This window comes from Aethalodelphis obliquidens, unplaced genomic scaffold (genome assembly GCF_003676395.1).
Source record: "Aethalodelphis obliquidens isolate GAN/ISIS:26980383/991018 unplaced genomic scaffold, ASM367639v1 scaffold13, whole genome shotgun sequence".
Classification (NCBI taxonomy): Eukaryota; Metazoa; Chordata; class Mammalia; order Artiodactyla; family Delphinidae; genus Aethalodelphis; species Aethalodelphis obliquidens.
Window position 1 is genome coordinate 3,014,261 of NW_020837957.1, and position 24,399 is coordinate 3,038,659.

The 24,399-nt window shown below is 40.7% G+C and overlaps 1 protein-coding gene across 3 annotated transcripts in view; it reads left to right on the forward strand.

The window, feature by feature from the left end:
- The window catches only part of DNAJC6 (DnaJ heat shock protein family (Hsp40) member C6), a 154,930-nt gene that overhangs the window by 124,088 nt on the left and 6,443 nt on the right, over positions 1-24,399 (forward strand). For all 3 annotated transcript variants that reach the window (XM_027113992.1, XM_027113994.1, XM_027113993.1), the window contains 8 exons: positions 3,472-3,551; positions 4,434-4,627; positions 4,728-4,808; positions 7,054-7,488; positions 10,686-10,820; positions 14,854-14,922; positions 15,927-16,046; positions 22,237-22,500. In XM_027113992.1, coding sequence (XP_026969793.1) covers positions 3,472-3,551; positions 4,434-4,627; positions 4,728-4,808; positions 7,054-7,488; positions 10,686-10,820; positions 14,854-14,922; positions 15,927-16,046; positions 22,237-22,500 — 1,378 coding nt within the window. The remainder of the gene's footprint in view (positions 1-3,471; positions 3,552-4,433; positions 4,628-4,727; positions 4,809-7,053; positions 7,489-10,685; positions 10,821-14,853; positions 14,923-15,926; positions 16,047-22,236; positions 22,501-24,399) is intronic.

A 24,399-nucleotide genomic window follows, 5' to 3' on the forward strand; every position in this document is an offset into this window, starting at 1 on the left:
GATAAACCATAATGGAAAAGAATATAAAAAAGAATGTATAAATATGTATAACTGAATCACTTTGCTGTGCAGCAGAAACTGACACAACATTGTAAAGCAACTATACTTCAATAAAAAAAAGAAAACTGCAGGGCTTCCCTGGTGGCTCAGTGGTTGAGAGTCCGCCTGCCGATGCAGGGGACACGGGTTCGTGCCCCGGTCGGGGAAGATCCCACATGCCGCGGAGCGGCTGGGCCCGTGAGCCATGGCCACTGAGCCTACGCATCCGGAGGCTGTGCTCCGCAACGGGAGAGGCCACAACAGTGAGAGGCCCGCGTACTGCAAAAAAAAAAAAAAGAAAGAAAACTGCAAAAAAAAAAAAAAGATTACTTACGCCCATTGCCTTCATTTTACAGGGGAAGAAACTAAGCCTCAGAGGTTTTGACTTGCCCAGATGGTTTTGCCAGAAGATGGAAGCCCAAGGACTAAAGAGCAAACCTTGCTCTTTAGAAACTTGTGCCTTTTTTATAGTGCCCTATTTGGATCGGGGTGAGAGGAGATATTTCTATTGAGGATGTGGGATTAAGTAATCACACTTTTTCAATTTTTAAATTGAGATAGAATTTACATAACATAAAATTCACCCTTTTGAAGTGTACAGTTATTTTTAGTATTTTCAAAGAGTTGTGCAGCACCGCTAATTCCCAAACATTTTCAACACCCACGAAAGAAACTCTACACCTCTTAGCAGCCACTGTCCATTCCTCCTCCTCCATTCCCTAGGCAACAAGGAATCTACTTTCTGTTTCTATGGATTTGCCTACGTTGGACGTTTCATGTAAATGGAATCATACAATGTGCGGTCTTTTGTGACTGGCTTCTTTCACTTAGCCTAATGTTTTCAAGGTTCATCCATGTTGTAGCATATATCAGTACTTCTTTATATACCCAGATAACATTCCATTGTACGGTTATATAGCTTTTATTAACCTCTTCATCATTTGATGAACATTTACGTTATTGCCACTGTTTGGGTATCACAAATAACGCTACAGGTAATTTCATTTAAAAAAATTTTATTTATTGAAGTACAGTTGACTTAAAATGTTACATTAGTTTCAAGTGTACAACATAGTGATTCATTACTTTTATAGATTACACACCATACAGAGTTATTATAAAATATTGACTATATTCCCTGTACTATACATTACATCCTTGTGACTTATTTATTTATTTATTTTTTATTCGAGTATAATTGCTTTACAGTGTTGTGTTAGTTTCTGCTGTACAATGAAGTGAATCAAGAGGGAGAGGATATATGTATCCATATATCCTCTCCCTCTTGGACCTCCCTCCCACCCCCCACCATCCCACCCATCTAGGTTGTCACAGAGCACCGAGCTGATCTCCCTGTGCTATACAGCAGGTTCCCACTAGCTGTCTATTTTACACATGTAGTGGTTTGTTAAACCCAGTCTCTCAATTCATCTCACCCTCCTCTTCCCCCGCCCATGTCCACATGTCCGTTCTCTACATCTACGTCTCTATTCCTGCCCTACAAATAGGTTCAAAAACAGAAATACAGATCAGTGGTACAGGATAGAAAGCCCAGGGATAAACCCACGGACATACAGTCACCTAATTTATGACAAAGGAGGCCAGAATATACAATGGAGAAAAGACAGCCTCTTCAATAAGTGGTGCTGGGAAAACTGGACAGCTACATGTAAAAGAATCAAATTAGAACACTCCCTAACAGCATACACAAAAATAAACTCCAAATGGATTAAAGACCTAAATGTAAGACTGGACGCTATAAAACTCTTAGAGGAAAATGTAGGAAGAACGCTCTTGGTCGTAAACCACAGCAAGATCTTTTTTGACCCGCATCCTAGGGTAATGAAAATAAAACCAAAAATAAACAAATTGGACCTAATGAAACTTAAAAGCTTTTGCACAGCAAAGGAAACCATAAACAAGATGAAAAGACCACCTCAGAGTGGGAGAAAATATTTGCAAATGAAGCAATGGACAAAGGATCAATCTCCAAAATATACAAACAGCTCATGGAGCTCAATATCAAGAAAACAGACAACCCAGTTAAAAATGGGCGGGTGACTTATTTATTTTATAACTGGTAATTTGTGCCTCTTAATCCCCTTCACCTATTTCACCCTTCTCCCCTGTGACAACCACTAGTTCGTTCCATGTGTCTGTGAGTCTGTTTCTGTTTTGTTATGTTTGTTCATTTGTTTTGTTTTCAGAGTCCACATATAAGTAAAGCATACAGTATTTACCTCTGTCTGACTTACTTCACTAGGTATAACACCCTCCAGGTCTATGCATTGTGTTGCAAGTGGCAAGATTTCGTTCTTTTTTATGGCTGAGTAATAACCATATATTACATCTTCTTTATCCATTCATCTGTCAGTGAGCCCTTAGGTTGCTTCCATATCTTGGCTGTTGTGAATAATGCTGCTATGAACTCAATGTTAAAAAACAAACAAACAAAAAAAAAACCACAATTTAAAAATGGGCAGAAGACCTAAATAGGCCTTTTTTCCCAAAGAAGACATACAGATGGCCAACAGACACATGCAAAGATGCTCAACATCACTAATCATCAGGGAAATGCAAATCAAAACCACAGTGAGTTATCACCTCACACCCATCAGAATGGCTATTATCAAAAAGGCAAGGAATAACAAGTGTTATTATGGCAAAGGTGTGGAGGAAAGGGCACCCTAGTACACTGTTGGGGGGGATGTAAATTGCTACACCAATATGGAAAACAGTATGGAGTCCCCCCGCCCCCTTGCCCAAATTAAAAGTAGAACTACCACATGATCCTGCAATTTCACTCCTGGGTATCTATCTGAAGAAAATGAAAACACTAATTCGAAAAGGTATATGCACCCTAATGTTCATAGCAAGTAATTGTATTTTAATTCATTAAATATTAGCTAAGTACATACTCTGTGCCAGTCATTGCCTAGGGGTTTAGGATTGACAAGAGTAAAACTGTATCTCTGCCTTTAAGGAGCTCAGGTGAAATTCACACATGTACAAATATCCACTACCATTTTAGAGGTAGGATGAAATGTCATAATGGGAGCAGTTTGTTTTATCCAGTGGTGGTTCAGAAAGGCTACAGAGGATGTGACCTTTCAAGGTGGTCCTTGAAGGATGAGTTCATGAGGTTGGAGCAGGGGCATCCTGGACAGAAGGAATGGGATGAGTCAAAGTATTGCAAGGTGTAAGAACATAGGGCATTAGCAGATAAAGGAATGGCTTGCCAAGGCAGAGTTCGTGGAGAGGAGAGGCTAGAAATGAACCTGGGTCAGCTCCAAATGAGGAGGTTGTTTAATATTCATAGAAAACAAAGACGCTATAGAAACAGTTGATGGTGTATGACTCCCCCAAACATAATCTTTGGATCTGATTCCCTTTTCAGTGGTTGATTGTAATGTGCTTCTCTTGTATTTTTAGGTGACCAACACTCAGATATTCCAGCTTCAGTTTCATACTGGATTCATTCCACTGGACACAACAGTTTTAAAGTTCACCAAGTGAGTGCTACTTGGGCCAAAATCCCTTTTCAATCCAAGCAGCTGTGAAGTGCTAGGAGTCAAGTGCTAAAGGCTCATTAGTGCCATGCTGCAGCTTCCCCCCAAAACCTGTGCTTCAGGGCTGTAGCCTGTGGCTTAGCAACATACAGAGGCTGGTTGCATTTTATAACTTTCAGGTGGGCGTGATTTGTCCTAAACACAAGTGGATCAGACTTCAAACTGAAAGGTCTAAAATACCATCGGAGGGAACAAGAGTGAACAAAGAGGGAACAGAGTTTCAATACCGTGATCCTTTGCATCTGTGTATCCCTTTGTGTTTTGCAACATGGAAGGCAGTGGAATCAGCAGTATGATATGAGCAATGACCAGTCAGAATGGATGCCAGGCCACAGCACTGAAGCAGGGTCTTGGGGGACCCCCCTGCACCAAATATTATAGCACCCTTAGTTGCTATTGTTAAAGTGTGGCCTAGAGAACTCAAGGGAGTGGCTGAAGGTGGGGTGATAGGTGGGAGTTGCTGGGGTCAGCTTAGGAGTAGACATTCAAGAGCTCAAGGTGGTAGCTCTGGGCTTATTTCACTATTTTAACAACTGATTTGGTCCTGCCAGTGCTTACTGTCTGGATATATCCACCCTGCTATCTAGAATGCTTTCACGTGCAGTAGTATTTAAATTCTATGGGTAGGCATTATTTTCCTCTTTTCTCTAGATAAGGAAACTGAGACTCAGAAAAGTAAAGTCTCTCGTCTGGTTAATGGTTGATTTTTCCCTAGAAATGCGTCTCAGAGTGAAACTAAGAATCAATCTACAATGGTTTCTGTGCCGAACATCATACTGGTTCCATTGTTTTTCACTGATCTTATTCTTTGAAATCCCTATTTAGGCCTGAGTTGGATGCATGTGATGTACCAGAAAAATATCCTCAGCTATTTCAGGTGACTCTGGATGTGGAACTACAGCCCCATGACAAAGTGATAGACTTAACCCCCCCATGGGAACATTACTGCACAAAAGATGTCAACCCTAGCATCCTCTTCTCTTCTCACCAGGAGCATCAAGATACTCTGGTCTTAGGAGGTATGAGTCACCTGGTGGTTTTGTTTTCAGGACGAAGCCTCTGTGTGATTTCTCACATTGATTTATTTCCTGTGCTTCCTTGATGTCTTTTGTCTTATAGGACAGGCTCCAATAGACATCCCTCCAGACAACCCCAGACATTTTGGGCAAGGCGGCTTCTTTTCCACTCTCTGTTGGCAAGGTACTTCTAAGCATTTCTTCCAAGTTACATGGTTAAGTTATGTGGTTCTTGTATATATAAAGAGGATGCGTCCTCGAAGCAGCCTAAAGTAAAGCAGCATTTAGAAGTCATCCATCTAGGGTCTTCTTTGTTTCACATTCTTCCTGCTCATTCCTTTTCCAGATCAGGAGCTTCCCTGCTTTGAACTCCATGGATGCTCTTAGATTGATGCCAAAGGCCATGTTAAGCTGAACTTCATCTTTTCTGTCTATGCAGTGTTTTGGATCACATCTTTCCTGGATTTATGAATAATCATGATATTTTCTAGGATCTCCCTGTACACTGCTGACACACAAAGAAATTAACAAAGGACTCTATCTCCTGCCCTTAAAAATATAGAATCTGGCACACTACTCCACCCACCCCGCCCAGGGCTCTAACCACCAGCAGGGCAGAGGTGAGCTTCCCCTGGGACGGGGAAGGCAAAACTTTGCCTACGTAGCTCCGCTACTTGCTTTAACAACCTTGGCAGAAATTGGGCTCGATCACAATATCCTTTTTTGCCAAACCTGGAGATGTGTTTAGAATCCTTCCCGATGTGACACTTCAGACTGCTACCGTTAGTAGACTAGCCTTGGCATTCTGATCGATACCCATTGGCCATCCTTGTTTTAGAGTTTGCTGAGGTTAACTGCAAAGTTCGATGTAGAATTCCATGGTAAGGACTTTCTTAAGAAAAGGGCAGGAAACTGGCTTTGGTGATAGTGTACTTACAATCCTCTTGATTGACCTTCCTTTGCCATGTAAACATAAGACAGGATTCCCATTGCCTACACAGAGTTTTCCATGTTTGATAAAAAAATTGTTCATAGCATTCCTTTGAATCAAAGTCTTGCTTTCAGAATTTTCTACTGAGAAATGGGACCAATAACATTTTAAAAATTGGAAAACCCCAGTGAAATCTAGATAGCAGGTAGATTTCCCAACCCCCTCTTAGTTTCACCTATATCTTTCTTCCTCACATAAAGGCTTTTAAGAAAACTTTACTTTTACTCTCCACTGCTATTTTAGTAAGTAATTTAGAAATCATTCTTATCAGGCTATAAAATAGGTTAAGCACATATGCACAATCTTTTATCTGAACCCAGCAGAGCCAGATGGGTTTAGGAATGCAGAATTTTTTGCAAGTTAGAAAGATGATACGGTACATAAACTGCAGATTACTTAGAACCCCCAGTGGCATCTCAGACAATGTGTTATCAAACATGTGAAAATGTCTGTAGTGAAACATAACTCATAACCCTGAGTGAAATCAATGAAGACTATAACTAACTTTCATGTCAGTCCCAGTCAGATTTTTCCACCAGTTTAGGGAAACCTTTCCTTTTTCACAGCTTTTTGCATTTCAGAATTGGGGATGAGGGATGTGGATCTGTACTTGATTTGGAACGTGGGTCCATCTGACAGTAAGTAACAGAGTTAGAAAGAGGGCTCTGTTTCAAGGAGGGCCTGGAAAGTCACTCACCAGCCTCTCCATTCCTTCCCCAGAAGAGGCCCCATTTTATGCAGAAAGGATCTCCTCCTAGGTTGGTGTAAGGACCATCCTAAGCAGAGCCGTTCCCTCTATTCACTTATTAGGTGTGGGCTTCGCTTCTGCTCCAGACTGTGGGAGAAAGACCTTGCTTTTGGCTGCAGGCCACATGGAGAAGAAGAAGTGAGAGGAGGCAGCAGAGGACTAGGATATAATGTTTTTTTCAAAGCACCGAGCATAGTGCTGGGAAAAAGAAGAAGATGATGATGATAGTAGTAAATTTAAAAAATAATAAAAACCACTTAAGTACTACTTTCTATTGATCTGAGCACTTTCCATATATCATCTCATGTAATTTTCACAATAGTCAATGTGAGCTAGGTTCTATTTATTACTCCCATTTTGCTGAGGAGAAAACCCAAGGCACAGAGAAGTAAAGTCACTTTCTCAGTGTCACAGAGCCAGTAAGTAGCAGAGATGAGATTCAAACTCAGGCTGATTCTAGAGTTCTTGCTCTTCACTCCTATGCTATACTGCCTCTCAGATGCTCAACAAGTAGTCATTGAATATAATGTGAAGTACATCCAGGTTTTCCATTGGTAAGGGTCTAAAAGCATTGTGTGTTTTTCAGGCTTCTCTTTCTCTCTTTCTGAAGTTAGGTACATAGACTCTAACAAAAAGCAATAATGCCGTGGCTGGTAACTAACTGTTTCCTGGCACAATGGCCTTCCTTAGATCAGAAATCGGAGAAATCATTCTGTGAGGAGGACCACGCTGCCCTAGTGAATCAGGAAAGTGAGCAGTCGGATGATGAACTTCTGACCCTTTCCAGTCCACATGGCAATGCCAATGGCGACAAACCTCATGGAGCCAGGAAGCCCAGCAAAAAGCAGCAGGAGCCAGCTGCCCCTCCACCCACTGAGGACGTGGACCTTCTGGGTCTAGAAGGGTCTGCAGTGAGTAAGAACTTCTCTTCACCGGCGGCTCCTCCCACCAATTCCGAACTTCTGAGTGACCTGTTTGGGGGTGGAGGTGCAGCCGGCCCTGCCCGGGCTGGACAGTCAGGGGTGGACGACGTGTTTCATCCGAGTGGACCTACGTCTACCCAGTCAACACCGCGCCGGTCCACCGCCTCCACCTCTGCGTCTCCAACACTGAGAGTAGGAGAAGGTAATTGTTTTTCATGTTGCGCTGTACCTCTCAGTGTTGAATTATAACTTTGGGGCCAAGCAGGTGGAATCGAACTTTCCTAATAATCTAGACTTCTCTGATCTCCCTAGTAGTCCCCAAAAGGTCTGTATCTTCATGTCAGTGGGGACCACAAGAGGAAATAGAAATAGTGTCCATTTTGGTAGGACAGTCTAAGAATGAATATTTGAACTTGTCACCCTTACTTTAACTTTTTTTTCAGGGCTTTAGCCCCTGAGCTGCTTTAGTTATTTCTGCTCGGAGATGTAAATTGATGAATTGTTGTTAATAATAACAGGTACTATTTGTGGGCTACTTACTATTTGCCAAACATGGAGTTTGACACTAGCCATAAATTCAATCTTTATAAAAACACAGTAAATAGGTGCTATTATCTCCATTTTATAGTTGAGGAAATAGAGGCTTAGGGTCAAATTAGTAGCATATTTTTATACAGCTAGTCCTAGGGTCCAAAACCAGGCCATTTGACTCCAGAGCTTTCCCTCAGTTTTCCTGTAATGCCTTCCTGGAATTGTAGTTTTCTGAATACACTTTGGCTGTGCAGAGAAGTACTTGCTTACTTCAAGATATATTTAAGGGACTGCTGCCAGCAGCACAGCTGGCGGAGCAGAGCAGTTGGTGCCAGATACAGAGTCTGAGCCCCATGAGGCTCAGTCAGCTTCACTCTGCTCATTGCCACAGACTCAGCCCTTCCTGTGACTGGTCATCCACCATTCTTTAACATTTGCAAGACAGTAGAGTTGGGTAAGCAGAGGTCCATTATAGCTTCTAAAGAACTAGCCGCCCTTGTTATCATCCCCCATTAACCAAGATGACATCACATTAGGAAGAGTAAAGAGGAGTGTCTCCACTCTCCAGGCATGTGGTAACCTTCAGGAACTTTCTTTCCCAGGATCATCCTTCACTTCTCAGAAGGCTTTGGGCTGGTCTTGATTTATGGTGGTTCAACTGGAGCCATTCTTTACATGAGTGAGTTTCAGAATCATGGACTGTAGGTGGTGAGGCTCACGTTCCTACATTAGTTATTGATGGAGCCACAGTGTGAAGCCAGGTGCCCTGAATCCCAGGCCATTTCCTCTACCCTTCAGCAGTTCTTACTCACCACAGTGAACAAAAGCTCTGTCAGGAAAAGAAGTCCCTGGGATCCAAGATAGCATAGTACTCAATGGTTGTGTTTTTAAGACCGTGTACCTTATGTGACTTTCACTGATTTAATTCATCATAGTCCCAGGCAGGTAGTTATGTTCCAGAGTCAGATCTAGAGGGGACCTTTCAGACATTAGGTAAATCTGTGCCTCAGGTTATAGACAATGAAATTGAGGCCAGCTGTGTTAATTGACTTGTCAAAGGATACACAGCTGATTAGTGCCAATCCAGATCTGGAACTCAGGTATTCTGTCCTCCAAGAGGAAGTAGAAAGAACACTGAGTCCAGAGTTAAAGACTTGGATTTGAATGTCAGGACTGACACTCACCTATTTGTGTAGGCTTATTAAAAAACCTTAATCTTCTTAGCTGTGAAATGGGAAAATACTTACCTATCAGCATTGTTGTAAAGACTAAATTTTAGCTCTTGTCTTGTGTTGGGAAGTTCACTTTTAGTTATTAGAGAATGTTGCTAATTTAACATAAGTTGATATTAAAAGTATACCAAGTAATAGTGAAAAGATTTTAGCATCCTCTACTGGTTGACTTCAAACTTAGGTGTAGAAGAATTAACCCAATGTCCTCTTACAGTTACTCTATAAATCTCAGTATTCTCATTTTATAGAAGGGATAAAGTTTTGTAAGTCAAATGAGGTAAGGGATATACATCATGTAACAGAGTGCCTGACATATCATTGATTCATTGCTGCTACACAAGGCTCATCTGCTGCCCAGCAGATATTAGGAGAGCATTATGCCAATGAAGTCATAGCTGAACACATATTAAATCATATATCCTACCTGGGTTTTGAGAGTGGAATTTATTCCTTAACTTGTTTGATTCTAGTTGTCTGTTACTAGAATAGGTCACTCTCACTCCAGGAAGAGCCCATTAGCTTGATACTTACAAATTAGGAAGTGACATCTTACTACAGGGAGCTAAAGGGAATTTTGTCCCTTGACCAATAATGAGAAATTAAAGCCCAATTATATACGTGCCACTCTGCGTGGTTTTCATCACATTCACTTCACACCTGTGAGGAATGTGAGATGCCTTTGGGAAATTCCTGGAATTTGGAGTCAGAAAACTTGAACATGAGTCCAGCCTTATCATTTGCTTGACATTGGGCAAGAAACTTGGCTCTCTGAACCTCAGTTTTGTTGTCTGTGGAATGAAGATAATATCGCTTCTATCTGACAGGGAGATATTAAGGATCAACTGAGGTATTCTTTATGAAAGACAACGGTAAACCCTGAAAAAATGATACAGTATTAATATTATTGCATTTTTGCTAGAAACCTCAGCTGCCACTTTGTTCTAGTATCCTTGGTTCATTCACAAACTTTTTCTCATTTCACTACATCTGCATCTAGTTTCTGGCAAGTTGTTGACAGGCAATGCTTCAGAAATATTTTAGCTTCACAGGACAAGGTATGATAAGAGTTCAGTTTTTGTCATGCTCAGTTTCTTCCCTTTTTAACTTTCAGTGAGCCAGAGACCACTAAGAGCACAAACAAAACTAAACAAAACCTGGTCAATGAGGTTTTCTATTGTTCACCTTAATAGCAGGGCCCCCCGCCTGGTTTTGGTCCACGAATTCACTGAATATGAGCACAGTGCATTCATTGGGTATCTCCTATGGTCCAGGCATTGTTTCACCACTCATCTATTAGTCTGTAAGCTTGGCTGACTTATTTTATGTTATTAAGACACCCGAAGGCCCAAGGGGCCCTTGCTTATAGTGTTTATGGTTCATCCAACAGGTAAATCCAGAGTTCTCCTTTGTCCACAAAGAAGGGATTATTCACGTGTGGTCAGAAATCCTTGGGATCCATTGTTAACCCTAGAGGAAGTTATAAGGCTAGGATGGGTCTGTAGAACAGCCTGTGAGGCAGGCATCATCCTGATTTTTCAAGTATTTGGCCTACGGCCTTGTAAGAGTGACAGCTCTTCAGTCGTTGAATGGGTGAACTCATAGGACAAAGAAATACTTTTCTCCTCTTGTTTTCTAGGTGCCACCTTTGACCCATTTGGAGCACCTGCTAAACCATCAGGTCAGGATTTGCTGGGTTCTTTTCTGAATACAGCCAGTGCTTCCAGTGACCCCTTTCTTCAGCCTACGAGAAGCCCTTCACCTACAGTGCATGGTAAGGAAGTATTTTATATTGTGTTCAGTGGAGCATGGTTTTGCACCGATAGCAGGAGGTGCTCAGATATAAAAGCACCCTGTAGGTGGGGTTTTTCTGGTTTTTGTTTTTTTGGAAAGCTACATAATGCATCTCTCTTTTGAAAATTAACAGTTCACATTAACATATTAAAAGCTCTGAGATATTTTACAGTAAAGAAGTCTACTTAACTTTGTTTTACTCAGCTTTCCTAAAATTTAATTTGGAATTTTTTTTTTTTTTTTTACATTAGAGCTACATGCACAGAATTATAGGACATCATTAATTGTAGCACATTTCTTTGTTTTATGTACTATTAAGAAAGAAGACCAAACACTGCCACTTCTAGTTGATTGGAAGGTGCATACTAGTAGAAGTCTTTGAAATGTGAAAAAATGAGTCCTAGGTTAATAAAAGGTGATACGATGGGCATTTCACAAAATTAGTATTCCACAGAACAGTTTAGAATACAATATCCTGGTGTATTAGACTAGCTCTAATATGAAGCCACTAACCACACATGGCTTTTGAGCACTGGAGATGTGGCCAGTCTGATTTGAAATGCACTCTTAAGTGTAAAGTGCATACAAGATTTCAAAGCTCAGTACAAAAAAAAGTAGAATATCTTATTAATATTTTTATATTGGTCACTTGATATAATTTTTTGAATATATTGGGTTAAATAAAATATTTTGTTAAAATTAATTTTACTAGTGTCTTTTTACCTTTCTTAATGTCACTACTAGAAAAGATTTAAATTATGCATGGCCCACATTATATTTCTGTGTTAGAGGCTTAGGTTGTGTAGAAAGAATCGTAATCACATCCATTTGTAAGAGCAAAAAGGTATCACTTAGGTAACACTGATTAAAACCAAAGCTCTTCAGTGAAGGACAGATGACTTTGAGCTGGAAAACTGAAGCTCATTCCTAATGTTGAAGGATATTGAACATCATTGGCCTCAACCTAGAGGACGATGTATTTGTTGTTGAAGGCACCCTGAGTCCCCTTGGAGAATGCAGTCCAGTCATCAGCTTGACTTCATGCAAATGCAAAAGGAAGATGAGTTGTGCAACACTGGTCAAACTGTAACGACCGAAAAGGAGAAAGCAGTCCAAGAACAACCTTTATGGGTGATTTCCTGTTGGTCTTAAATCTCAAACTATTTGAAGCGGGTCCACAGGACAACATTCAAGAAATTCACCTCTGACCTTTAAGTAGTGCCCGCTTAAAAGAATCTCCTGATTGGAAGTTGGCTACCCTGAGAGGCAAGACGCAGGCAGATAGGTTAAAGCTGTTGTTTTTGTTCACTTATTTGAAGTGTAGGTTACGTCATTGCTCAAAATCTCCATGCCTCAATCAGCATGGAAGCCAAAGTCCTTGAAATGGCCTATGTAGGCCCTTTGTGCTCTAGCACCCAGGGCTGTGACCTCCTTCCCCATTCTGTCCCTCTTGCTCACTCCATTCCAGCCACACTGGCCTCTCTGTTGTTGCACTGGTGTCCCCTCTTCCCAAGACATCGGCATAGCTAATTCCTTCACCTCTTTGGTCTTTACTCAGCTGTCAGCTTCTCGATGGGGTTTACTCTGACTGCCCCATTTCACATTAAAACCCATCCTCCTGCTTCTCTGCATTTTCCTTTCCATTGTACTTGCCAACTTTAATATACTCAATAATTTACTTATGTGTTGTTTATTTTTGTTGTCTTTCTCTCCCCACTAGAACATGAGCTCACAAAGGCAGGGATTTTTGTTCGTTTTGTTTATGAATGTTTCTGTAGTGCCTAGAAGAGTTATTGGCACACGGTAGGTTTTATCTATCTGTCTTTCCATATAATATATAAATATAAAATGAATTGTAACTTTTTCCTATCTAAGTCTCTTCGATGCATAATGATAATATTAGTAAGGTTATATATTTTCCTGACTTTAATACTTTGAATTTACTGTTTTCATATGAGTACTACCTTTTATGTCCCATGGGTATGGATGTTCATACTTTGGCATGGCAGTAGTGGACTCAGTTCTGTCTTGTGAGCATGTTAGAAGACGTTTATAGCTCAGTTTCAGACAGTTAGCACTCCTTCGTTTTGTGGCTACACTTCTTATTTTGATCTGTGCCATGCTGGTGAGTGAAAGAATTTTCCACTATCCTTGATGAGAAGGGACTTACTCCACTGTTAGTAGGTCAGTTACATCCTCTTCATATACAGGTGAGACTCAGGTGTCATATTGGGAGGTCAGATTGCCCACCTTGGATTTCTACAAGGCACCGTCAGTCTCTTCTGAAAATCAAGAAATATTGCCTTTGAGTTTTACAAATATTTATTGAATATCTACTCTGAAGAGAATAATCATTTGGGGCACAATTTGAGAAGAAAAACTAAACAAGTAACTATAATAAAAGGCAAAATAGAAGTTTAAAATATTGGGTAATTACTGGTTCATTTGTTTATTCCTTTCTCTCCAGCAGATTTTAAGTTTCTGAAGGAGAGGTACTGTGTCCTTAAGCTCCCTGTTCTCTAGTGTGGTGCCTTATGTGTGGTAGGTGGTAAGGATTTGAGGGTTTGATTAGTAATAAGGTTGAAGTACTAATTCCTAGTTCTGCATCCTAGTTAGATGTAAGACTAAGGTCAGAGTTTACAGGAAAACAAAGAGCAAATGTTAGTAAAATTGTCTGATTTCTACCTCAGTTTTCATGGATTACTATGGAAAAAGGGAAGAACTGTTATTTTTGATAATGGCATGTTCTGTTTAACTCAATGATGGGAAGGTACACAATGTCTTGGTTCGTACTAAGCAAACAAAACAGGTAAATGTAAGGCTTGGTAAAGCTAATCTTGGTCCTTTGATGATCCTTTTGGTGGCGGTGGGGGAGTGTGTGTTGTATCTTAAATCCTACTTGCAAAGTTATTTTAGTATTTGTGTTGTACTCACTGATTTAATGAACAGAACCTAGAAGAGTCTTAGAAAGAAATTCTGTCTTATGGCATCCTATTTCTTATTTGAATTTTATAGATGTAGAAAAAAACTTACTCTACCAGTGTGTACTCCTCTAATATATCCATTTCTCTTTAGCTGAACATTTCTTTTAAATTCTACATTTGGAACTTCGAGAAGGGTCAGAATGATCAATTTTGAAGCTGCAGTGAGTTTTTTTTGAGTGACAGTATATACATACCTGACACCAGCATGGTGGGTGGTATCTAGTCAGTCCCCAGTACATGTTCTGATTGACTCATCATTCTCCATTCATGTCACAGTGGAGGAGAAAACAGAATTTCAGTTCTAAGTTGCCCGTGCCTCTCGTACACTTGTTAATGCCAATTCAAGGCAAATTGAGTTTAAGTTTCATTTCACTATTTTTAATTGCCAGCCGACTTTGTGTTAAGTGTAGAGATGGGACACACAAAGATGAATAATATAATTTTCACAGTTCACAGAAACTCACAGTTTATTGGAGACAGACATGTGCACCATTATAATTCAAAGTGTAGTTATGAGGTAAAATAAAAGTGAGCCAAAGAAGGAGCAGAGACAGTTTATGGCTTCTTCCGGTGCTCATGTAAGCAACCATAGATGAAAGCACGAAATAACAATGTTGCAGAATGTGGGGAGAGCTCAGAGGGGGAGTTGAATCACCTGGGACCTGGACAGGTCATGAGGCCTCATGAGAGGGAGAGCATTTTCCTGTGTGAATTCAGAAAAGTGGATTCTTTTTTTTTTACATCTTTATTGGAGTATAATTGCTTTACAATGGTGTGTTAGTTTCTGCTTTATAACAAAGTGAATCAGTTATACATATACATATGTTCCCATATCTCCTCCCTCTTGCGTCTCCCTCCCTCCCACCCTCCCTATCCCACCCCTCCAGGTGGTCACAAAGCACCGAGCTGATCTCCCTGTGCTACACGGCTGCTTCCCACTAGCTATCTACCTTACGTTTGGTAGTGTATAACAGAAAAGTGGATTCTGAGCTATGTTGTCCTGATTCTTTTTCTTCTCCTCATTTGCAGCTTCTAGTACACCTGCTGTGAACATTCAGCCAGATGTTTCGGGAGGTTGGGACTGGCATACTAAACCAGGTAATGGTCAGCAGATTAATTTTGTGCACACTTAACCGGTTGCCGAAGCATAATCCTTTACCCAAGATGAAGTGAGTACGTACAGAGTGTTAAGCCCACCTGAGAAAGTTCCTAAAGGCTCCCAGTCTGGCGGAGCTTTTCACATTGCCCTCGATGGCATGGTTGTGCTGCATGTTATATGGTATTTAACTTGTCTAAGTCTCATTTGCTAAATGCCTTGACAATAAATTGAGTTAGACAAATCTGGGTTTATATCTAACTCAACCGTTTAGAAGCTCTTGGATTTTTTACAAGTCTTAACTTCAGTTTTCTTATCTGTAAAATGGGGTTCCTAATTCTTGTTCCACACAGTTAAGTGAAATAACTTATGTGAGATTTTCTGGCATAGAGTAGGTGTTGCATAATCTGAATGGTTTTCTTTCTTCACAAAGGACTTGTTTGGGGGCTGGATTTGTCTATAATAAATAAATTCTCTTTCTGATGGCTAGTATTGTATTTCTTGAGAGCCATCTTGTGTGATTGTTTCCTGATGCTGTTCAAGTTACACACACACACACACACACACACACACACACACACTTTATGTTTATCACAGAACCTTCTAAAGCAGTTGCTGTTTCTTTATCTAACCAACGAGAAAAATATTGAAGTTAAGCAACATGCCAAACGTCACTCAGCTAGGAAGTGGCAGAACCGGAATTCAGACCTGACTCCAAATCCCATAGGAAAGAATGAAGTCAGGTGACATGTGAGATAAACGCTAGACGTAATAGTTTGCAGGGGTGGCCAGGAAATGACATATGGTTTCTCTGTTCCCTGTTTCTGCTCCAGGCCGCTACTCACTTAGTAGTCAGGGAAATAAGTCTAGCAACTCCTAACATATTTGCAAACCCTGTCCTAACTTGCCTTTAGAGACAAGGTGAGCAGTAGCTCTGGATTTCTGAATTTCAGAATTCAGCCTTGGACAACTAACTCATTTTCAATGACCTTATTATTTTTTTCAGGAGGTTTTGGAATGGGAAGCAAGTCAGCTGCCACCAGCCCAACAGGCTCGTTGCATGGTACTCCCACCCATCAAAACAAACCCCGGACTCTGGATCCTTTTGCCGACCTTGGGACATTAGGTATAAATGTAGCAGGTTAAGATATAAATAACATTTACTTATGGCTACCAAGCCTCAAATCTAAATCTTTGGTGTTAAAATAAGCTGGTATTGTTACCTAGGATCTAAAATCATGTGTATTTTTAAGCTATACTCTAAAACCCAAGATTGACTTTTTAAAAAAGGAAGCAGGCTTCAAATATTGGGTTGGAACTAACCCCTATTAATCCGTTTCTCTAATGACTCATTTTGAAGTAGTAGCATAAATAAAGTTAAAACTTCCAGGAGCATCTGACAATAGAGTTTGGCTGCAGCAAAAGTAATGAATGTGTAGAAAAACACTGAGACATGAGGCTGGTCAGATTTGTGCCAGGTAGGGCCAGCTGTGCATAGGCCTTACTGTGAAGTTGCTAGGGAGATCCCCGTACTGTCCCCCTCTTCTCTCCATTGGCGACAGTGCTCTCGGGTCCGTTTCTCAAATTCCATACAGAAAATAGACTCTCTTTATAGTATATCCAAACTGTTTTTCATCATATGTTAATTATTGTTATAAAATAAGTGTTTCATGAGGAAGTAATTTTAGAAACACTGGGTTCGGTGGAGTTGGGTTACTGCAAAAACTTCTGAGAATCAGTGCTCATGGTGATGCATCCCAATAGGGGAATACAGTGTGCAGGGTTCTCAAACTATTTCACCAAGGAACCTTTCTTCAAGGAGTAGTTCATTGGACCAGTGTGTTCTGAAACCTTTTCTTCCTCCTTCCTTCTCTGGGCAGTACAGAGTTGTTAAATAAAGGTGGGGCAGCCCTCACCCGAAGGATTAAATGAGGCACGTTGATAGTTTAGTTTCTCTGAAAGCCCTCCTGAGGCATTTAGAACCAAATTATCTGCAGAGAATGAGAACGTGACTACCTTTTTATTTTTTGCCAGTAGTTATGTCAGAATCTTGACCTTTTCTTTTATACCCTTTAGACCTTTTTTCCTTTTAAGAACTCTCAAAATTATTTCTCTTTTTTATATCTTAAAATAAACTTCACATTTTAGAATAATAACATCATATATAACAGGCAAAGTTCTACTTCAAATAAAATCTTATCCACTGTTCATTTTTTACCCATTTATTCATCCCACAACTATTTACTAAGTGCCTTCTACGTGCTAACACTCCTTTAGTAAAAACCAACCAACCAAACTAACAAAACCAGAACAAAATTCCTGCCTTTGTAAGGCTTGTATTCTAGAAGGGGAAACAAATACTAAATGAATAAATATATAATATAATGTCAAGTAATAAAAACAATTAATGTTTATTTGGAGGTTTTACTAAGTGCCAGGCTCTATTTTAAGTGCTTTACACGTATCATTTCATTTAATCTTGCCAATAATCTTTTGAAGTAGGAACTGTTACAGTCCTCATTTTTAAATGAAGAAACGTGGACACCAAAGTGTAAGTAACTTGCCCAAATCACAAGGTTTCAACACCATGAAGTCGAGGTCTGGAGTTTGCACTATAAGCCCCGTGCAGAGTGCTGTGAAAAAAATAAGGCAGAAAGTGATGGCGAGTAGGGGATGGGCTGGGGTGTTATTTTAGATATCAAGTGGTTAGGGAAGGCCTCTCTGAAGAGGTGACCTTCATAGGAAGTTCTTTTAAAAACTCCAGCATCGTGTCTTGCATCTGGTTGTCATGTCCTTTTAGACACCTTTAACCTGGAATCATTCCTCAGCCTTCCGTGACATCGATACTTGAAGGGTACAGGCCAGCTGAGAACGCCTCGATTTGTTAACTTTGATCACTTGGTTAAGGTGATGTCTGCCAGGTTTCCTCACCATAAAGTTACCATTTTTCCCTATAGTAATTGATGAGTCATCTGGGGAGATAATTTGAGTCTGTTCTATTTGAGAATATCCTGTCCTCCATCTGACTTGTACCCAGGAGGTTTTGGAATGGGAAGCATTCATTTTAGCATTTCAGCATTCATTAGTGATTCTTGCCTAAAGCAGGCATTACCATGATATCTGCAGAATTGTGATTGTCTGATTCTGTCCTTCTTTCTATGTATATTAATTAGCATTTCACTCTAAGGCAGAATCTCCTCTCTCTCTCCATCCCCTCCCCCCTTCCTTTCTGACTCCCTCCCTCTCTCACATCATAACAGACTAGTGGATTCTTTTTGCACTCAGTTGGTTATCATCTATTATTGTCATTATTTAATGTTTACATTGTCCCACATTTAGTTTGCGAAAGCTCCTTTGTTCTGGCTTCTGTATCTTTTTCACTTGATTCCATCATTTTTGAGAACTTTCTTTCTTTATGGCACAAGATGTTCTAGGCTTATCTTGCACTTTTTACACCCCAGTCCTGGAATCAGGCATTTCCAAGAATCCTCATTCCTTTTTGTGGGGAGTGGTATTTAGAAACCAGAATCTGTTCTAAGTATGTTTTTTGGTACGGGGGTGGGTGTCATTGCTCTGCCTTTCAGGAGATGGAGATAGGTGATGTGTGGATATAAATACATATATCAATATATAATTCCATCCACTACCACAGAGTTCTTCCTTACTTTCCCCTATTCCATATGTGTATCTTCCGTTTCCTTGGATCTCAACATTAATAGACAATAAAAATAGTTTCAGAATAGCTGCGTCCATATCACTGCAACAGCATACCTACTAGGAGGAGTTCAAGAGTTCTTTGTTGTTTTTAAAATGCAGTAATTCTTAAAAACTGCTGGGGAAACTAGTGTCCTAAATTTCCCCATTTTTCAACTCACATAGCTTAGGAAAGGTAAGTGACTTTCCTGAAGCTACACAGTGAACAGGTATATAAGCAAGCGCTATGCATTAGAATTTTTGACTCTTAGGTAATTGCTTTAGAGTAAAAATTAAACTTCCAAATTATATAGCTGCAATTTTTCAAAAAAAGGTAGTATCCTTCTGAGAACTTTAGGTATTTTCACACTGAACAGTTCTGATACCAACACTGTAGTTCTTCCCATAGATATTCTGACTTAATTGGTTTGGCTGTGGCTTGGTTATAAACAGTTTTTAAAGCTCCCCAAGTGTGTCTAACACACAGCCGAGTCTGACGACCACTGCTTTTGCTTTTAATGAGGATTGCAGTGGCCTCTGGGTTTAGCTACTGCTTTGTATTTCTGTCAGCTCTCCGCTTCAGCGGCGTTGAAAATTAGAATTGCTAACCATGGGTAGAAGATATTCCGGAAGGGTAGACATCAGAAAGTCCTACAATGTTGATGAACAGCTTGAGATCAGAGTCAGCATCTGCCTGTTCACCACTGTATCTTCAGCCTGGCGTGGAGAAGATGCTCGCTAGTGTTTTATAAAGGAACAAATAAATGACAGTGTGGTGGGAATATGGAAGTATTTTTTAAGTTCTTCAGGTCTTTCTGTGTTATTGAATTTTTAAATAATAAACATATATATATTCAGAAAGAAGATAGTAAGCATCCTTAAAATATAAAATGAACTCCCAGTGCAGAATGCAAACCCAGCCTAAGGTATATGTTGATGCACTGTTGGCAGAAGGGCCCAGGGGCTCACAAAGAGGGGCTTCATGTTCTGAGTTAGACACTGACAGCAATGCCTACCTGCAGAATATAACCCTGTCATTACTGTTTCCTATTACCAAGTATTTATTGAGCCCTTATGGTGTCCTGGTGCATGCTGGGCATATGAAATTGCATTATTTTAAAATAACGTCTCTTATTCGCTTAACTCAGAGATTGTGAAGAACTTTCACGTAGCCATTGTGCCTTCATGATATACCTGTGACTTAGACATAGTTCTGATTTCACAGGTGACAAAATTGAGGTCAAGGAGATGAGTTTTTCACTGAACTGCAGAAGAGCAAGGATTCTCTGTAGATGTTTTTCAGCTATATTCCCAGTGCACAGTATCTGGTACTTAGTAGTGCTCAACAGATACTGATGAATGACTCTATGAGTGAATGAATGAATAAATGCATGCAAGAATGAATGCACGAGTGAGCAACAGAGCAGAGACTCAAACTCAGAGTGACTCTGGGTCTGATGGTCATAACACAACGTTCCTAGTAGGAAAGGAAAGAGGAGCCCAGATCAGAGCAGAGGAACAGTATCTATATAAAGAAGACATTGTAAGTAAGGGATGAGTTGTAGTGAAAGACTCAGAGATTTAGGGAGGGATTAGGGATTATGGCTGCAGGAAATGAACATAACATGTTGAGATAGGAAGCCCATAGTCAAGTCCCAGCTCCATTAACTAGCTGTGTGATCATGAGCATATCAGTATACCTCCGTGAGCCTTGCTTTCCTCATCTTTAAAGTGGGGCCAGACTGTGGAAAACAGTATGGACATTTCTCAAAAAACTGAAAATGGAACTACTATATGACCCAGCAATTCCACTCCTGGGTATATATCTGAAAAAAACAAAAACACTAATTTGAAAAGATACATGCACCCCAATGTTCGTAGCAGCATTATTTACGATTGCCAAGATATGGAAGCAACCAAGGGTCCATCAACAGATGAATGGATAAAGAAGATGTGGCGCGCATATATATATATATCATGGAATACTACTCACCCATAAAAAAGAACAAAATTTTGCCATTTGTAGCAACATGGATGGACTCGGAGGGCATTATGCTAAGCGAAATAAGTCAGACAGAGAAAAACAAATACTATGTGATATCACTTATACGTGGAACCTAAAAAATACAACGAACTAGTGAATATGACAGAAAAGAAGCAGATTCACAGATATAGAGAATAAACTAGGCGTTGCCAGTGTTGGGGAGTAGGGGAAGGGCAATATAGGGGTGAGGAAGTGGGAGGTACAAACTACTGGGTGTAAGACAGGCTCAAGGCTGTATTGTACAACACAGGGAATAGAGCCAATATTTTGTAATAACTAAATGGAAAGTAACCTTTAAAAATTGTATAAAAATTTAAAAAATTGGGCTTCCCTGGTGGCACAGTGGTTGAGAGTCCGCCTGCCAATGCAGGGGATGTGGGTTCGTGCCCCGGTCCGGTAAGATCCCACATGCCGCGGAGTGGCTGGGCCCGTGAGCCACGGCTGCTGAGCCTGCGCGTCCGGAGCCTGTGCTCTGCAACGGGAGAGGCCACAACAGTGAGAGGCCCGCATACCACCAAAAAATAAATAAATAAATAAATAATTTTTAAATGGTAATTTTGATAAAGAAAGAAAAATAAATAAATAAAGTGGGGCTAGTAATACTACCTACTTCTGAAGGGTGTTGTGTAGATTGAAGGCAGTAATATTTAGAAACATGTTTTATAATTTCTGAAGAGCAATACAAATGTTACTTTATTATCACTGTTGTTTTGGAATTGGTGCCTGAAAGGGTCCCTGTAGATCACCATGTTTCAGCTTCTCATTTTACCTCTTTAAACATGAGCTACAACTGGTCTTCGTATTTTAGAAAAAGCCCAGCATATATGCAGTGAGTACTTAAAAGTTAGGAGTTACAGAATCAGGATTCTACTTAAATTCCCAGCACAAAGTAATAGTTCTTAAAGCTCGAATAAGATTCTTTGCCCTATTCAAGGCTGTCAGAGTGTTAGCTGTGTTTACTCTCCTGCACTGAAATGCAAATAGTGTGAAATTGAAACCTATTTATGAAATTTCAAAACCTCTTGGTTTACTCATGGGCACTAACCATGCTTGTATTTATAACAGACCATGAATGATCCTGCTCATTGAAGTTCAAGTAGCACCTTCATGAGTGAATGTATTTTGTTTTATTCCCTGTTCTTGTCGTTTGATAGTTTTTACTCCAGTGAAGTAGAGTCTGCTGAGAGGGTGGGAAGGAGGGCTGGGATGGCGTAGTGGAAGAGCCAGGGCTCTTCTGGCTTGCAGTTAAAGACTTGGACTGAAGTCCCAGTTCTGCCACCTTCTGGCTGTGTGACTTTGAGAAAGTCACTTAACTACTCTGAGCTATAGTTCGTTCATCCAAAGAAAAAATGGGGCTATTAATACATACCTAAAAGTGTCATTGTGGGGATTAAAGGAAATATATGACTGCAATTTATTTAACTATTAGCAAGGCTAATTGTGCCACCAGTCAAGGGAAGTTCCACTGAAGTCACTGTAAACAGTAACTTGAGACACAGGAGTTAGAGGCTCCTCAAAATAGCATTACCTTCTTTCTCGCTCTCTCCTTCTTTTGTTGTTTTTTTAATTTGTTCTGTAGGTGGTTCTTCATTTGCCAGCAAACCCTCCACACCAACTGGATTGGGTGGAGGATTTCCACCTCTCAGCTCGCCACAGAAAGCATCTCCCCAGCCTATGGGTGGAGGGTGGCAGCAGGGAAGTGGCTACAGCTGGCAGCAGACACAGTCTAAGCCACAGTCCAGCATGCCCCACTCCTCTCCCCAGAACCGACCCAACTACAACGTGAGCTTCTCATCTGTGCCTGGGGGCCAGAACGAACGTGGGAAAGGAGCAGCTAACTTGGGTAAGGATGACGGTATGGAGGCTGGCTGTAGGGTACCCACATGTATGTATGTCTGAAGAAGGAGATAGAAAGCAATTCTGGTAGTTTCTGAGGCAGTCTTTGAATTGTAGAGACAGAGCACGATCCCTACACCAGGGTGGTGCCTGGAGCTCCAGGTTTTACCAGGCTCCTGACACAGATCGCTTTGTGAGTGCCGGCTCACCTGTCTGTCTCCACGCTGAGACCAATGCCTCATTGTCATTAGCACCTAGCAGAGCGCCTGGCATGTAGTAGGCACTATATGGGTATTGAGTGGATGTGAGTGGAGGCGTGGTTGCATCTTGAAGCTGTCATTCCTTTGGAAGAGAGGGTAGAAGAGGAAGGTTGGGAACCTTTCAAGCACTGTGTTCACATTTGCTCTTGGACCCCATTTAGAGGAGTGGACGTATCTTGGACGTTTGGTCTTGATTATCCTCTGGTTGGGGGATGTTCCTGAGATCATTGGGTTTCCTGTGACGGTTTTTTCCTCTCTTCTGAGAAGAAAGTTACAAGAACACAAAATGGCCCAACAGCTAAGGCTGGAGGATACCCTGGATGGGATTCTTCCTTTCTCAAATGGGATTCTTGATAGCGAGTGAAAAATAATATATTTTGGATAGCAGGGATGGTTAAACTCGAGTTTGCTAAAAGGCCTGTTATGATATAGTTTACATTTCAGTTGATTTGATTATACCTAAGAATGAAACGTTTAGGGACATGATAAGGAAACAGGCCTTCCTATGGAACATGGAAAATGAAATTCTTCTACTTTTTCTGGTAGCTGTAGCTGACATTTATTGAGTGCTTATTATACGTCAGGTGCTATTCTATGCAGTTTTCGCATATTATTTAATATAATCTTCCCAAACCAGCCCTATGTTGTAGACAGAGGTCAATAGTTTCCTAAGTCCGTACAGCTCGTAAGTGACACAGCCAAGATCTGAACCAGGACAGTGTGGCTCTAGAGCCCCTGCTCTTCACCGCCACACTCTACTGCATATGACACGGGTGACTTCTCACAATACTAACATGACAGGGACCCTCTTATTGGGAATACAACATCATGTTTGTTCTTTAGTTAGCAGTGGATATTCCTGGATAATTCCATAGAGTCACCTGGCTTCCCCTCCGTTCTTATTTTGAGTAGATGTGGGGTGAATGTCTTCAATCAGCAAATATTTATGGAGCATCTTCAGTGTAGAAAACATTGGGGATACGCAGCGAACAAGACAGACAAAATCCCTAGTCTCAGAGCACTCACATTTTAGTATGTGCGTATGACAGTGTACGTTCAGAATGTAGAGCTTACAGTATAGAGCTGGCAAGTGGGTTTCAATTCCAACACTAGCTTTGGTTGAAGGGCATGGACTGCATGTACTCCTGTGTTTTGGTTCTGTTTTGTTTTAACAACAAACATTTAAATAGCCAGGCACTGTTCTAAGCACACCATGCCTGGTTGACAGATGAGGAAATTGAGGCATGGAGATGGCAAGGAACTTGCCCCAAGGTCACATCGCTAATAAGGGCAGAGCTGGAATTCAAACCTGGAGAGTTTGTCTCCAGGGTCTTTGCTCTTTGCTGCTATGCTAGGCTGCTTTTCCAAACAGACTGATAAAGATTGTGAGGCTAAAACCAGACTTGGGAAAAAAGAGCACTGTGATGGACTAAAAGTGTCAGCTGAGTGTGGGCAGGAAAGCAGTGGCGTGCATGGATTTCAAGTACCAAAACCCAGGTCTTGGTCCCATCACTGATACTAACTAGTTGTGTGACTGGGGTCTGGGGGGCGTGGGGGAGGGAGCAGGGGGTAGAATCATGAATATCCTCATCTATAAAGAGATGGAACAGTGGATATGGAATTATGGAATTAGACTTAATCTAGCA